This window comes from Lissotriton helveticus, chromosome 7 (genome assembly GCF_964261635.1).
Source record: "Lissotriton helveticus chromosome 7, aLisHel1.1, whole genome shotgun sequence".
NCBI classification, from domain to species: Eukaryota; Metazoa; Chordata; class Amphibia; order Caudata; family Salamandridae; genus Lissotriton; species Lissotriton helveticus.
In genome coordinates, this window is record NC_136068.1 from 82,360,090 (window position 1) to 82,376,973 (window position 16,884).

At 44.9% G+C, this 16,884-nt stretch overlaps 1 protein-coding gene across 4 annotated transcripts in view; it reads right to left on the reverse strand.

Moving 5' to 3' along the window:
• IFFO1 (intermediate filament family orphan 1) overlaps window positions 1-16,884 on the reverse strand; it is a 133,015-nt gene that overhangs the window by 70,204 nt on the left and 45,927 nt on the right. For all 4 annotated transcript variants that reach the window (XM_078651554.1, XM_078651553.1, XM_078651555.1 and 1 more), the window contains exon 2: window positions 1,216-1,276. In XM_078651554.1, coding sequence (XP_078507680.1) covers window positions 1,216-1,276 — 61 coding nt within the window. The remainder of the gene's footprint in view (window positions 1-1,215; window positions 1,277-16,884) is intronic.

Sequence of the window (16,884 nt, forward strand, 5' to 3'; positions counted from 1 at the left end):
CACCAGTGCTATTTGTATTTCAGAAGGGTCCGCACAAGCGTCTGCGGCCTCTTCTGTAATATCAAAGTGCCCATGGGGCGCACAAAGCAGCCGCTAATGCCCATTGCACCAACGGGGCACTCCGTATAATACGGCTTCAGGTAGCATATGAGCAGTAGGTAGCTGCAAGCGGCAGGTAGTGTGCTAACATTATGTTGCTTGCAAGTAGCCGGTAGAGTGTTAGCAGTAACCCTGGGCGGAGTTGGCGGAACGGACTACGCGGAGGTCCACGGAGTTGGGGACAAACTCCATGGAGCTCCACTCCGCCTCCCGCCTCCACCCCCCATTTAAGAATTAATGAAAAGTGCATGAAAGATTAAAGAAAAAACGACTTACCTTCACTGCGGCGTCCCCGGGCTGCTGTCCTCTTCTTTGCCGTTTCAGGGTGATCTGCGTGGGCGCCCTGCACATGCCCATTTCTCGCAAGGAATGCGCGTGCGCGGGCGCGCGCGCGCAGGCGCAGATCACCTGAACTGGCAAAGAAGAGAAGGACGGCAGTCCGGGGACACCGCAGTGAAGGTAAGTCTTTTATCTTTAATCTTCCATGTACATTCAATTAATTCTTAATGGGGGGGGGGTGAAGGCGAGGGCTGGTCAACTCCGCCCCGCTGCGGAGTGTGCAGAGATTTGCCTAATCCACGTTCTCCACGGAACGCGGAATAGGCAAATCTCTGCACACTCCGCGGGTGGAGCGGAGTTCTCCGCCCACGGTTAGTTAGCAGCAGATAGCTTGCATGCAACAGGTACTGTGCAAGCAACAGTAAGCACACAGCAGTCAGCTTGTAAGTGGCAGGTGGTCTGCAAGTAGCACATCACATGCAAATATCATGTAGCTTACAAGAAGCTGGTAGCATGCGAGCTGCAGGTAGCTTGCAAGTGGAAGGTAATATGTGAGCAGCATAAGACATGCAAGCAACAGGTAGCTTGCAAACGCCAAGTAGCTTGCGAGCAACCAGTAGTATGCAAGCAGCAGGCAGCTCTGAATCATAAAGCAGTGTGTAAACAGCAAGTTTGAAAGCAGGATGTAGCGAATGAGTAGCAGGTATCTTACATGTGGCGGGTAGAAAGTGAACACCAGGAAGCGTGCAAACAGTTGGCAGCATGTAGAGTGCAAGCGAGGGTAGAGTGCGAAAAGAGGGTAGGTAGTGTGCTAGTGCATGCAGGCTTACACCTCACCTCATGGAGTTCGTTCACCTTGTCCTGCAGTTGGACCCTCATGGTGTATTCTTCCTCCCATCTACGGAGATAAAACAATATATCAGAATATTGCCCACCAACTCGCACATCTGATGAACACCACCTATCCAGAGCAGACACCCTTCGTGCCACCTCAATGTCTGGGGTGCGGACAGATATATTACCTTTTGCAGGAGCGACCCCATACAATCACTGTGGATATTACATATGCATATTATTTGTGTACCGTATGAGCAAATGCATAGAATGTAATATGCTGATTATTGCCATTGTTATGTGTGGGAGGGGCCACGACTCACAAGAGATGACGCCTCAAGCGAGTAATGATGCCCTTCTCTTCCCTCAACGATGGTAATAACAAGAATATTCCACTGTGCGCATCTGCGTCTGTAAACACACACTGAAGAGACCTCTGGCAGATGCATCAACATAGCCTTTTGCTATTCCTAAATAGCGATTTTTAAGGAATCGCTACTTAGGAATAGCAAAAGCCTATGCATGTAGGCTAACATTCCTTAATTGCTACTCGCAAATTGCTAGTCGCAATTAAGGAATGCTGTCCCATTCATTCCTATGGGCCATTGGAGATTGCATGAGCAATTAGCGAGTACCAGTAGGTATTCGCAAATTGCTCATGCAATTTCAACGGTGCCAGGGTGTCAAAAGGACACCCTGTTGCACCCCTGAAATTGATCTCTGCACATATGTTGCGCACACACATGCCCTCAAGGCATGTGTGTGCGCAACATGAAGCTTTGAAAAATGCAAAAAAGTGCTTTTTTCAAAGTTTTAGCAAATTACCATGAAGTCCAACTTCATGGTAATTTGCTCCCCCTATTAGCGAATTCGCTATTTTTTTTTACTTTCATGCATCGCATTTAAGGAATCTCAATTTGGGATTCCTTAAATGCAATTGCAATTTAAGGAATCTCAATTTAGAGATTCCTTAAATTGCGATTTTTGCATTTGGGATGATGCATCCCAAATGCAAAAATACCGGGAGCAAAGGGGCAGATTCTGAGAATCTGCCCCTTTGCGACCGGTATTTACTTTGATGCATCTGCCAGCTTGTGATTATTAGGAAATGTGTTTCCTTGTGTAAAGTAATTGCTAAATGCAATCTGTGAAGCAATAAAAAGTGTGGGTTTTTTTCATGGTCATTTTCTGTTTGATATTTGCACTGTAGCAATAAATGTGTGAATGCACGTTTATTAGTACAGTTGCTCTAAATAACATGTTATTGGGCTACAGTGATTTCCACAGCATATATATAGCACCAGAACATATAATACATGTTTGTGCGTATGTATATGTAGATACACACACACACACACACATATTATATGTGTTGGTGCTTTTATTCCATAAAATGCAGTGGTATAAAAATCCATATATCCTACGAAACTGTGAAAGGTAGAAAATATTTCAGTTTTCTGTGAAATACAGTTCTCATTAGCATAATGGCAGCTCCGAACCACTCTGGAGAGCTTTAACATTGTCATGGCTACTAGGATTATGCAGCATGGAGGGCTAAATAATGAGGCAAGGGAGGCAAGGTTGTCTGAATTAGGCAGAAGAACTTCAAATTATGTAGCACATTCTCTGGTCGTATGATTTTCATCCATTTGAAACAGAAACTAAATTTTTTGTGAAATTTGCGGTCCCTATGATCAAACCATAATTATGCGCTAAAGGCTGAGGCTAAATAATTGACTAAATTCATCGACCCTCACCATTGCCCATTGTTTTAGCGACAATTTATTCAAGAAAGGTAAACAAAACGTATACATTCTAACTCCACTGTTAGAATCCACTGTTAGCTACTTTTTGAAGAAAACTGCTTTTTTGGGCCATGCTGCTCCCAAAAATATAATGTTTATGGATGTTACAGGAGCTATTCGATGGCAATATTGGTTCATATTACATACTTATTAGTTATGCACCCTCTGTATATAGGTACCAAACCCGAAAATAGCTCCTTGCAAGACATGGAACTCGCTGATATACCTTTGCTTGACCAGAACTCCATCCTCCAATCCTGAATGGTTAATTTAAAATTAAAATATACTTTAGTGGGTCCCTCCTCTGCTCTAGTAATCCATTTACTAATGCAAATCAGGTGCAGGAAAAGCAGATAGCAAAAAGGTGCAGTTAATCCCATTAACACTGTATTAAACCTGCAAGGAGTATTTAACATTACATGTAATCGTATTAAATTGTAGAGTTCAGCTCTACAAATACATATGCTTCTTACAACTGTAATTCACCTCCAGGGTTAGTTGAAAACGGAGGTCACGGTTGCTATTGCAATTCTTCTGCTGTGGTAAGCTCGACTACGTAAGACTGCAAATAACCACCATAATTAGCATTCAGAGGTTAGCTGGAACATTGTATGTAATATGATTAGTGTCCGCATTCACCTGAAGGGCCCAGCTGTGATATTGGATTACTTTAATATTTCACTGTAGTGTGATTGCCTTTGCACCCACCTGCATAGGGTTAACGCTAATAGCTATAATATTAGACTTAATCTTATTACTGGCATGTATTGCCTACATGGTTAGCTCCATTGCAGCAGGTAACCAGATTCATTTTCTAATCCACATAAAGGTGTGTGATGTAATACTACAAGTAATTTGATTGCCTTTAAAAGTCACCAGTAGGACTCATCGGTATATGGGTAATCAGATAACCAATAGTTAGAGCCAACTTTTCCATTTGAATTGAAATTACAATAGTATTCTGATTACTATTGTAACTCACCAGCAGATATAAATTCTGATGTGATAAATAATATGATTACTATTCTAATTCGCATTCTTGCGTTAGGTGTAGTATTGTGAAGGAACAGATTACGACCATTTACTGGCAGCAACTAGCCTCAATATTAGAGGTTATAAGGTTGCTTTTTAAAATTCACCTTCAGGGGTTAACTGTGACATTCCAGTCATTTTAATTACTACTGTAATTCACATACTGGGAACAGATACAATAGCATTGATAATCAGATTACTGGTATAACCAACTCTCATTGCTTATCATGTGTTCGGAATCTGGTTACCACTGTTAATTATCCACAGGGTGTAGAGCCTCTTCCGGTGGACAGGATCTGATAAAGGTCAGTGAGTTAATTGATCCCTCCACTGCTGACATCTGCTGTGATCTGCAGACCCCTGGTTCTGTTCAAATTCTGACAAAACCAACTCAGCCTTCTCTCCAAGGTTAGTACAGTAAGTACTGTTAAACAGTTAAGACCAGCTAGGCACAGTCCTTGGAATCGAGAGAAAAGCATTATGTAGCACTACATAAAAAGTTATTGTAACATGTAATTAACCTGCAGTTGTTTGCTGCTGGGAGTAATTGGATTGCTGGTGTAATTGAACCCTACTGGTTGGATCTTACATTATAGGTATTCTGATTACTAATGTAATTTACCTGCAGGGTCTAGCTCTACTATGCTAGGTTACCATGTTTTGTGTCCCATACAAGTGCTAGTTCGCAATAAGTGATATTCTAGGTAATCAAGTAATCTTGTAATTCACCTGCACTGGGTTAGCTTCATCGGATTACTATTGGCATTCACTTGCAGGTGTGTCTTTATGATGAAATCGAGGTAATTACTGTTTTCATTCATTCATTCATTTCATCTTTATTTCGACAATGTTGTCATAAAAGAAATCACAATAGATTAGACAATTGAAAATTGATATATTGCAATAAAACAGAATAAAAACAACGCTCTTCGCACATCATAGGAGCTAATTCATCACAGCAAAGTGCATAACAGTAACATAGATACGTACATAATCAACTAATATCCCTGCCCATCTAAAAGTAAGGGTCAAGCTCCCTAGCAACTATACAAATTTATTTGCTAGATCCTATTTCCAACGATATTGACATAGTTCCTTCTAATGTTCCGCATGGCTGCCAAAAATGTAGTTACAGCAAAAACAATTAGAGGGGAAAGATCAGTTTTGAGTATTCTATGAGCTTGGGAACAATGACTGTTTTACTTTAGCCGCAGGATGGTATATTCCCTCTCTCTGGTTTTCATTCCTTTTCATGATTCTCCTTCACTTTGTCCTCGCTCTCCTCTGCCGCTGTGTGGACCCGTCCCTTCCTCTCTCTCTCCTCCGCCTCGCATCCCTCTCCACTGCAATGCAGTACTCTATTTCCAGTAATAACCTCTCTCCACGATTTCTGGCTCAGTTCCTAAGGCGCGCCCTGACTGCGAGGGGGGAGGTTTCTTATAGATATTCCTGCCCAGCCCGTCCTACTGAGGGCCACGGATCCCCAGACCACCAGTAGATATATTTTTCACAAATTGAATTAATATAAAATCTCGAAACTGAGTAAAACAATACAGAGAATTTTAGATGGGTAACAGTGAATAATGGGGGTATTTGTCACCGAGGGGGTTCAGAGTGACATCAAATAGATAACAGTGAAGCTCGAGTTGTATATGTCATACAGTAACCCGAAGTAAAAAATAAAATAAAAATAACTATTCAATAAATGTATTCACCATGTATAATTTTATGTTACATATGGCTGCCTAAATCACCTGTCCCTGCTTTCCACTGCTGCGCAGGGACAGGGAAGTAATGGGGGACCATACATACCATGGCCTCTCCTCCCTGTCGCCACATTTTTTTTTTATTAATCCGTTTTTATATAGCGCGGACTTTACCCGAAGGTGTCCGAGCGCTTCACAATAGGAACAGAACTGATACATGAGAACATTACAAGTGAACAAATTACAAAAGAAAACGTTAAGTTACATGACGCAAAAGTGACAATTGTGAGCAAACAAAATACAAGAGGTAGCAAACGGTGCATTACAGGAGGAAAAAGTGACATGTGTGCAGGTTACAAATACGTACAAAGTACAAGTAGAGGTATAATACTGCATTAAATGGAGGACACTCAAACACAAGAACAAACGTTACGTAGGCAATGGTGGCACTTGTGCAAGTATCGAAAGCAAACCAAATGTAAGAGGTAGCAAAGAGTGTGTTACAAGAGAAAAGTGACGTGTGCAAGTTACAAAAGAGTACCAAACACAGGTAAAAGGGTAATACTGCAATAAATGGCAGACTCTCAAACCACAAGAACACACTGGAAAGGCACTTCCATAGTCATGGAGAATGGAAATTTTCTATATATAATAAAAGGTCTTCCTTCAGATAATAGAGAGGGCATGAATTATGGCCTCTCCTCCCTGTCTGAATGCCTGCGCTTCTGCTTTCCACTCACCACCATCTGTGCCTTCCCCAGGAGACCAGCCTAGAACTGCGGTATGACGCAAACAGCTTGTTTCCCACTGTTGCTGCATCATAACAATGGATAATCAGATTTAGACTAGTATTCACACTGATGGCGCTCAGCCAGAGCCATACAGGACAAAAAAATTAACCAGATCTGAAAATTGATCGAGCTGTTCCCCAACGATCCCGTGATCTTGCTTCGAAACCACTCATGGGAATAGACAAAATACCAAGCTGGGATATAATATGGATAGGGCACGCTTTCCCTGTACGCGCCACAGTGCACCTTAAAACAGGTGCATCGGGTGCAAACAGGGAGAGGGTGCCATTTTATTTAGCCGCAAACTCAGGCTGCCCGGGGAGGGGGGGGGAGTGGATTCAGGTAAAAGATGGAGGTGCTTTGAAGCAGCCGGCCCGTGTTTCACTGTGCAGAAGGCAACCCACATGCACTTTTAAGAGGGGAGAGGGATCCCCATGCAGGCGGCTGCAGTGAGTGACTTCCCCTGCCTGCAAGTGGATGTCGGGGGTGGGTCAATAGGATCCCCTTCACCCCCTCCAGAGGGCTGCCATCAGGGTGCGCACTGTCAGTGCACCTCTTGAAACGTTCTTTGCCCCTGTCTATACTACGACGCGGGTGCAGAGGCAAAGGGATTCCCTCATTTGCATGGACAGGTCCCAAAGCGGGAATGCCCTCTGATGAAAGCGCTGGCGCTATATGAGCACTAGCATTATCTGTACTACAGAAGGAGTCGCACAAGCATTTACGGCCCCTTCTCCAATACCAAAGCCCTGGGGGTGCGCAAAGGGGGCGCTGGCACCAATTTACGCCTCTGGGGCACTTCCGTAATAAGGCCCCTGGTTTTCTGAAAAGAATTCCTTGTTAGGGATTGGCTATGGACATTTACTGCAACCTTCTTTGTCCTTTTTTCGCATCACAGCCAACATCTTTATCACAGAATGTAAATTAGACTATGATCCCAGACACAACACCCCACCATGTTCTACTTCAAATCAACAACAGCACTGCATAGTTACCGATAGTTTTCTCAAAGTCACACCTGTTTATGGGGCTAAAGTGGAGCTGGTCCAAAAGCAAATTGCTTGTGGGCTAAATCCCCCCTAATTACGAAAGTTACTCCCACACACCTTACAACATCTAATTTCCTTAGAAGAATTTGTCTGAGAAGAGACTGCCTCTTCGCACTGATGTCCCTCCAGTATGTGTGCGGGCCACAACATTGGAGTATGGGGGAATTCAAGTCCCTAATTGTTTGGAAAGGATTTATCTGAATACCTTCATAGGAAACCTTTGGAACTGGCTTCTCTCCCCTCTTGATTTCTTCAATCTGAGTCATGTAATTCAGTTTTATGATTAAGGAAGTAATCCAGCTGCACTTGGAAAGAGAACCAAGTCATTACCCCAAGGACAAGTAATAATGTAAAGGAACTCCTTAATCACTATAAAGAGAATCATCAATTTTGAGACTTTTGATATGTGGACATTTTTTCAAATAACAATTAGATAATTAATGTTTATAGCTGTGTATTAAGCAGTGAAATAATCTCTGCCATTTTTTAATGCATTGGAATATTTACATAGTTGCTCCCCTTAAATCCATGCATCTAGATAAATGGTTGAGAATGGCATTTAGGACACATCCACGTTTTCTCAACAAAATAGCCTCCAACTTTGTTTTGAATCTGTAAATTAATCTTCTCGTACTTTTGAAGAGTGCAGCGCAGTTTACAGCATTTCAGGGATAATGATGGAACTGGAAGGTGTGTTATTGATGGCATGACTATATTATAGTGATGATAACATGGAGCGAAACCTAGGCAGTCTCACTACAAAGTTGATTGCAGTGGTTCTGTTGCTTCAAATGTGCTCTGTCAGATGTTAGGCTTGATTGTGGAGTACCAAAGGTCTTTCATATTTCTTGTTACTCAAACAGGGCCTATTCACTTATTTCAAGTACTTGAGTTTTGAAAGATCCGTGTAAACAAACTTTGATCTAATTCAAATTTGTAAGACCAGAGCATATTACAATTTAAAGTTACAAATTTAAAGGAGTATATGCTTCCTTTTTGACAATTACCTCATAGGTGATGAGCACTTTTTCAGACTTATTCCACCAACCATGGGAACTTTTTCAGGAGTACCGGGACAGATAGGGTCTAATGAGCTTTGATTGCAACAAAAGGAGCCTTTTACCACGGGTGTTCTGAGACTTAAGCTTACTATTGAATTGAGCCCAAACAGAGTACCAATTCCAGCTTGTAACACTCGACTCTCAGGTAGTGAAGTCCAGCAGTCGAATGCTTACTCGGGGAGGTGGTGTCGGGTTAGAGACTCCAAACTCAGCAACGATTCAACAGTGAATAATGAATCGATCTCCAGCCAATGTTTTTATGTAAGAGAAACTTTACTTCACTTCTGACACAAAGCATAGTACTGTACACAAGAAGTCAGAGGTCTGCTTGTATTTATTCCACAACCTTATACCCTTCCTATTACTTTGTTGCTAGAAAGACAGTGTTCGGGCCATTACCAGGTAGATGAAATATCTCAAACATCTACGCTACAGTGAAAGATCAACTTAAGAATTAACTTATGGTTCGAGGAGGAAGGCCTGTGGAAGTACTGTTGCTTAATGCATCAATTTATGTTACAAATTTGACCGTAAAATTGTCCCTTCTGCTACATAAATGTGCCCGGGGTTTAACAGAGGTGATGAAGCACTGAAGACTTATCCTAGTTCGCTCTGTAAATATAGGATCTGACTTTCACATGTACCCACAGAATAGACTGTTTGTGTTCTTTATACTATCTGGAAGTTTTAAAGATCCTATTTTGAATGTTGCTGTCTTTGCTTGTCAATGCACAACGAGTCCCTTTGTGTTGCAAAGCAAAGAGAAAAGCAATCTTTGGTGGAAGTGATCTGTAGCAGGGTTATGCCTCTAACACATCCTTGTTCAGAGGCACAGCTGTGGCACGAGCTACTCCCAGGCCCTTTGTAAAGATGACTGGCAGAAAGCCAGTTGTCAATCTGATACCCAATGTGCATGACTCATGGGCCTGATTTTCAGGCGTAGTTACCCACCACCTGTTAACTTTTATTTTGGTTGGTGGTCACCTCACCCAGACAGGTTGGTGCTTAGCACAGTGATGTATGGTAAATTATTGAGCCCAACTTGCAACATACATTCACTCCTTGGTTCTGAGTCTTCCATCACCTAAAGAATGTAGGTGTCTACACGGACGCTGATCTTTCTCAAGAAGCGATGGTTGTCAGAGTCCCCAGCTCCATATTTCGGCAATTTAAAACTCTGCCATTCATTCCTTCCGATTTTCATATTCATGTGGTCAACACGTGATTTCAGTCAAGATTGGATTATGACAATTCATACCATCGGGGCACTTCAATCAAACTGAACAGATTACAATTAGTCCAAAGCGTGGTAGCATGGCTGATCTCTGCCTTGGCCGACGAGATCACATTTGTTCAATTCCCCTGGCTACAGGTGTGTTGCAGAATATTGCTCAAGTCTCTAGTCTTTGCACACCAAGGCCTCTATCTGTCCATCTGGGATGTCTTCTATTGTCTGCTACCAAACCTTGCCCTAGGAGTCAAAACCAAGAGCCTTTTCAGTGGCTGTAGTAAGAACCTTGAATCTTCTAACAATAGCTCTACGGATGTATTCTCCCTTTTCATGTTGTAAAAACCTTACGACTTGAGTTTTTTGATCAGTAGTCACTTCCGCTTGAGTTTTTTGATCAGTAGTCACTTCCGCCTTTCTTTTTACAAAGCTGGTCTTTGTTTCACATGGGGCTGGCCACCCCCGTGGCTCGCTTTATCAGTTATTACTTTCTCAACACCGTCTCAATGCTCTGCAAATGCTGCACTCTATAAAGGTAGGATATAACACAAGCAAAGCATGCTCATCACCCTGGAGTAGTTGTGGCTTTCAGTAAATGTTCTATCAGCTGCATAAACAAGTACGGTATGGTTATAGTACAGGAGAGAGGGTCCACTAAGCTCTAGTAAGAGGCCAGAGAAGCTAGAGAGCATAGTACAGGAGAGAGGGTCCACTAAGCTCTGGTAAGAGGCCAGAGAAGCTAGACAGCATAGTACTGGAGAGAGGGTCCACTAAGCTCTAGTAAGAGGCCAGAGAAGCTAGACAGCATAGTACAGGAGAGAGGGTCCACTAAGCTCTAGTAAGAGGCCAGAGAAGCTAGACTGCATAGTACAGGAGAGAGGGTCCACTAAGCTCTAGTAAGAGGCCAGAGAAGCTAGACAGCATAGTACAGGAGAGAGGGTCCACTGAGCTCTAGTAAGAGGCCAGAGAAGCTAGACTGCATAGTACAGGAGAGAGGGTCCACTGAGCTCTAGTAAGAGGCCAGAGAAGCTAGACTGCATAGTACAGGAGAGAGGGTCCACTGAGCTCTAGTAAGAGGCAAGAGAAGATAGACTGCATAGTACAGGAGAGAGGGTCCACTAAGCTCTAGTAAGAGGCCAGAGAAGCTAGACTGCATAGTACAGGAGAGAGGGTCCACTGAGCTCTAGTAAGAGGCAAGAGAAGATAGAGAGCATAGTACAGGAGAGAGGGTCCACTGAGCTCTAGTAAGAGGCCAGAGAAGCTAGACTGCATAGTACAGGAGAGAAGGTCCACTGAGCTCTAGTAAGAGGCCAGAGAAGCTAGACTGCATAGTACAGGAGAGAGGGTCCACTGAGCTCTAGTAAGAGGCAAGAGAAGCTTAGACTGCATAGTACAGGAGAGAGGGTCCACTGAGCTCTAGTAAGAGGCAAGAGAAGCTAGTCTGCATAGTACAGGAGAGAAGGTCCACTAAGCTCTAGTAAGAGGCCAGAGAAGCTAGACTGCATAGTACAGGAGAGAGGGTCCACTGAGCTCTAGTAAGAGGCCAGAGAAGCTAGACTGCATAGTACAGGAGAGAGGGTCCACTGAGCTCTAGTAAGAGGCAAGAGAAGCTAGACTGCATAGTACAGGAGAGAGGGTCCACTGAGCTCTAGTAAGAGGCCAGAGAAGCTAGACTGCATAGTACAGGAGAGAGGGTCCACTGAGCTCTAGTAAGAGGCCAGAGAAGCTAGACAGCATAGTACAGGAGAGAGGGTCCACTAAGCTCTAGTAAGAGGCCAGAGAAGCTAGACAGCATAGTACAGGAGAGAGGGTCCACTAAGCTCTAGTAAGAGGCCAGAGAAGCTAGACAGCATAGTACAGGAGAGAGGGTCCACTGAGCTCTAGTAAGAGGCCAGAGAAGCTAGACAGCATAGTACGGGAGAGAGGGTCCACTGAGCTCTAGTAAGAGGCCAGAGAAGCTAGACAGCATAGTACGGGAGAGAGGGTCCACTGAGCTCTAGTAAGAGGCCAGAGAAGCTAGACAGCATAGTACAGGAGAGAGGGCCCACTGAGCTCTAGTAAGAGGCCAGAGAAGCTAGACAGCATAGTACAGGAGAGAGGGCCGACTGAGCTCTAGTAAGAGGCCAGAGAAGCTAGACAGCATAGTACAGGAGAGAGGGTCCACTGAGCTCTAGTAAGAGGCCAGAGAAGCTAGACTGCATAGTACAGGAGAGAGGGTCCACTGAGCTCTAGTAAGAGGCCAGAGAAGCTAGACAGCATAGTACGGGAGAGAGGGCCCACTGAGCTCTAGTACGAGGCCAGAGAAGCTAGACAGCATAGTACGGGAGAGAGGGCCCACTGAGCTCTAGTAAGAGGCCAGAGAAGCTAGACTGCATAGTACGGGAGAGAGGGTCCACTGAGCTCTAGTAAGAGGCCAGAGAAGCTAGACAGCATAGTACGGGAGAGAGGGTCCACTGAGCTCTAGTAAGAGGCCAGAGAAGCTAGACAGCATAGTACGGGAGAGAGGGTCCACTGAGCTCTAGTAAGAGGCCAGAGAAGCTAGACAGCATAGTACGGGAGAGAGGGTCCACTGAGCTCTAGTAAGAGGCCAGAGAAGCTAGACAGCATAGTACGGGAGAGAGGGTCCACTGAGCTCTAGTAAGAGGCCAGAGAAGCTAGACAGCATAGTACGGGAGAGAGGGTCCACTGAGCTCTAGTAAGAGGCCAGAGAAGCTAGACAGCATAGTACGGGAGAGAGGGTCCACTGAGCTCTAGTAAGAGGCCAGAGAAGCAAGACAGCATAGTACGGGAGAGAGGGCCCACTGAGCTCTAGTAAGAGGCCAGAGAAGCTAGACAGCATAGTACGGGAGAGAGGGCCCACTGAGCTCTAGTAAGAGGCCAGAGAAGCTAGACAGCATAGTACGGGAGAGAGGGCCCACTGAGCTCTAGTAAGAGGCCAGAGAAGCTAGACAGCATAGTACGGGAGAGAGGGCCCACTGAGCTCTAGTAAGAGGCCAGAGAAGCTAGACAGCATAGTACGGGAGAGAGGGCCCACTGAGCTCTAGTAAGAGGCCAGAGAAGCTAGACAGCATAGTACGGGAGAGAGGGCCCACTGAGCTCTAGTAAGAGGCCAGAGAAGCTAGACAGCATAGTACAGGAGAGAGGGCCCACTGAGCTCTAGTAAGAGGCCAGAGAAGCTAGACAGCATAGTACAGGAGAGAGGGTCCACTGAGCTCTAGTAAGAGGCCAGAGAAGCTAGACAGCATAGTACAGGAGAGAGGGTCCACTGAGCTCTAGTAAGAGGCCAGAGAAGCTAGACAGCATAGTACAGGAGAGAGGGTCCACTGAGCTCTAGTAAGAGGCCAGAGAAGCTAGACTGCATAGTACGGGAGAGAGGGTCCACTGAGCTCTAGTAAGAGGCCAGAGAAGCTAGACTGCATAGTACGGGAGAGAGGGCCCACTGAGCTCTAGTAAGAGGCCAGAGAAGCTAGACAGCATAGTACACGAGAGAGGGTCCACTGAGCTCTAGTAAGAGGCCAGAGAAGCTAGGCAGCATAGTACGGGAGAGAGGTTCCACTGAGCTCTAGTAAGAGGCCAGAGAAGCTAGACAGCATAGTACGGGAGAGAGGGTCCACTGAGCTCTAGTAAGAGGCCAGAGAAGCTAGACAGCATAGTACGGGAGAGAGGGCCCACTGAGCTCTAGTAAGAGGCCAGAGAAGCTAGACTGCATAGTACGGGAGAGAGGGTCCACTGAGCTCTGGTAAGAAGCCAGAGAAGCTAGACAGCATAGTACGGGAGAGGGGGCCCACTGAGCTCTAGTAAGAGGCCAGAGAAGCTAGACAGCATAGTACGGGAGAGGGGGCCCACTGAGCTCTAGTAAGAGGCCAGAGAAGCTAGACAGCATAGTACGGGAGAGGGGGCCCACTGAGCTCTAGTAAGAGGCCAGAGAAGCTAGACAGCATAGTATGGGAGAGAGGGCCCACTCAGCTCTAGTAAGAGGCCAGAGAAGCTAGACAGCATAGTACGGGAGAGAGGGCCCACTGAGCTCTAGTAAGAGGCCAGAGAAGCTAGACAGCATAGTACGGGAGAGAGGGTCCACTGAGCTCTAGTAAGAGGCCAGAGAAGCTAGACAGCATAGTACGGGAGAGAGGGTCCACTGAGCTCTAGTAAGAGGCCAGAGAAGCTAGACAGCATAGTACGGGAGAGAGGGCCCACTGAGCTCTAGTAAGAGGCCAGAGAAGCTAGACAGCATAGTACGGGAGAGAGGGCCCACTGAGCTCTAGTAAGAGGCCAGAGAAGCTAGACAGCATAGTACGGGAGAGAGGGCCCACTGAGCTCTAGTAAGAGGCCAGAGAAGCTAGACAGCATAGTACGGGAGAGAGGGCCCACTGAGCTCTAGTAAGAGGCCAGAGAAGCTAGACAGCATAGTACGGGAGAGAGGGCCCACTGAGCTCTAGTAAAAGGCCAGAGAAGCTAGACAGCATAGTACGGGAGAGAGGGCCCACTGAGCTCTAGTAAGAGGCCAGAGAAGCTAGACAGCATAGTACGGGAGAGAGGGCCCACTGAGCTCTAGTAAGAGGCCAGAGAAGCTAGACAGCATAGTACAGGAGAGAGGGCCCACTGAGCTCTAGTAAGAGGCCAGAGAAGCTAGACAGCATAGTACAGGAGAGAGGGTCCACTGAGCTCTAGTAAGAGGCCAGAGAAGCTAGACTGCATAGTACAGGAGAGAGGGGGCCCACTGAGCTCTAGTAAGAGGCCAGAGAAGCTAGACAGCATAGTACGGGAGAGAGGGTCCACTGAGCTCTAGTAAGAGGCCAGAGAAGCTAGACAGCATAGTACGGGAGAGAGGGTCCACTGAGCTCTAGGAAGAGGCCAGAGAAGCTAGACAGCATAGTACAGGAGAGAGGGTCCACTGAGCTCTAGTAAGAGGCCAGAGAAGCTAGACTGCATAGTACAGGAGAGAGGGTCCACTGAGCTCTAGTAAGAGGCCAGAGAAGCTAGACTGCATAGTACAGGAGAGAGGGCCCACTGAGCTCTAGTAAGAGGCCAGAGAAGCTAGACTGCATAGTACAGGAGAGAGGGTCCACTGAGCTCTAGTAAGAGGCCAGAGAAGCTAGACCGCATAGTACGGGAGAGAGGGTCCACTGAGCTCTAGTAAGAGGCCAGAGAAGCTAGACAGCATAGTACAGGAGAGAGGGTCCACTAAGCTCTAGTAAGAGGCCAGAGAAGCTAGACTGCATAGTACAGGAGAGAGGGTCCACTAAGCTCTAGTAAGAGGCCAGAGAAGCTAGACAGCATAGTACAGGAGAGAGGGTCAACTGAGCTCTAGGAAGAGGCCAGAGAAGCTAGACAGCATAGTACATGAGAGAGGGTCCACTGAGCTCTAGTAAGAGGCCAGAGAAGCTAGACTGCATAGTACAGGAGAGAGGGTCCACTAAGCTCTAGTAAGAGGCCAGAGAAGCTAGACAGCATAGTACAGGAGAGAGGGCCCACTGAGCTCTAGTAAGAGGCCAGAGAAGCTAGACTGCATAGTACATGAGAGAGGGTCCACTGAGCTCTAGTAAGAGGCCAGAGAAGCTAGACTGCATAGTACAGGAGAGAGGGCCCACTGAGCTCTAGTAAGAGGCCAGAGAAGCTAGACAGCATAGTACGGGAGAGAGGGCCCACTGAGCTCTAGTAAGAGGCCAGAGAAGCTAGACAGCATAGTACGGGAGAGAGGGTCCACTGAGCTCTAGTAAGAGGCCAGAGAAGCTAGACTGCTGTCTTCAGATTTGTTTTTCGAGGCATCCTGGGTTAAAAGTAAATACTCTGAGCTCCACAACAACTTCAAAAAGACTATTTCAACTATAATAATCAATGTAACAGCCGTACCTCACACGATTACAATAATAGTAAGGCCAAATCAAACACATATCACCCAAATAAAAAACACTAGAATATCAAAAACACCCAGAGTGCAAATAAAGATAACGTCTAATAATAAATTATTTATCCCTTTACGATATCCCAGTACAAAACAGTTAAACTTCCATCACAGAAATCCATGTATGTGTATATTTCTTACCACAGTACGAATAAACAGAACACTTCAATACCACCCTGATAAATATAGCATCACTTAACAAAGGTAAATATAACTATCCAATAACAAGTAACAACATGCAGCACACACATAACAATAAAAACACAATAACAATTCAAATAAAACCATGTTAACAGTCAACACTCCAGAAATAGGCGACTTATTTTAGTTAATAAACAATGCAGTCAGCGATATAACACTAAATAACTTCCAAATATTAATCACCACAACTTTCTAAATTGTATGACGTCAACAGTCTAGTGATGAGCCCCAAAACTTCCAATTGTACACCTTAAAATATACCTCATAAGCATAAGACACTCTACGATCCAAAGAATTTATTTAGCAAGTAAAAACTGCAATAAAAGTGCATACACTTATCAAACAACGTAAAAAACAATTTGGGCAATACAAGCAATACAATCCTTCAGAATATCCTTGCATGACATAGATATACAATCCTAGACGGGATTTAACACAGTACATTTTCTTAAATAAATAACTTTCAGAATAAAAAAGGACAATACAAAAAGACACAAATTGGTAATTTGGTGCAAGCAAAAAATTATAGTGCATCTTGATAGTTTCTTGTATTCCGTGTAATAAAGAGGGGTTTCAGATATTGACATCGCAACTCCTTGTAAAACTTACAAAATAGAATAAAGTGCTGTGTGCTTTGTGCTTTGCTTACTCATTCCATCACAAGGACAAGGAGTTTTATCAGAGGGATAAGATTCTGTCTTCGGGAATGAGACCAAATGATGAACCATACCACATCTAAAGCTAGTTAAGACATATCAATGTTGGTTGTTTTTAAGGCGCATCAAATACTCTGGCACCGCTCCCTTTCCTCCAAGGACATATACATAGAAACCATCATTTTCTTCATCTCTACACAGTCTCGATTCAGACCTATGCTGTGAAAAAGTGGCTTTAATG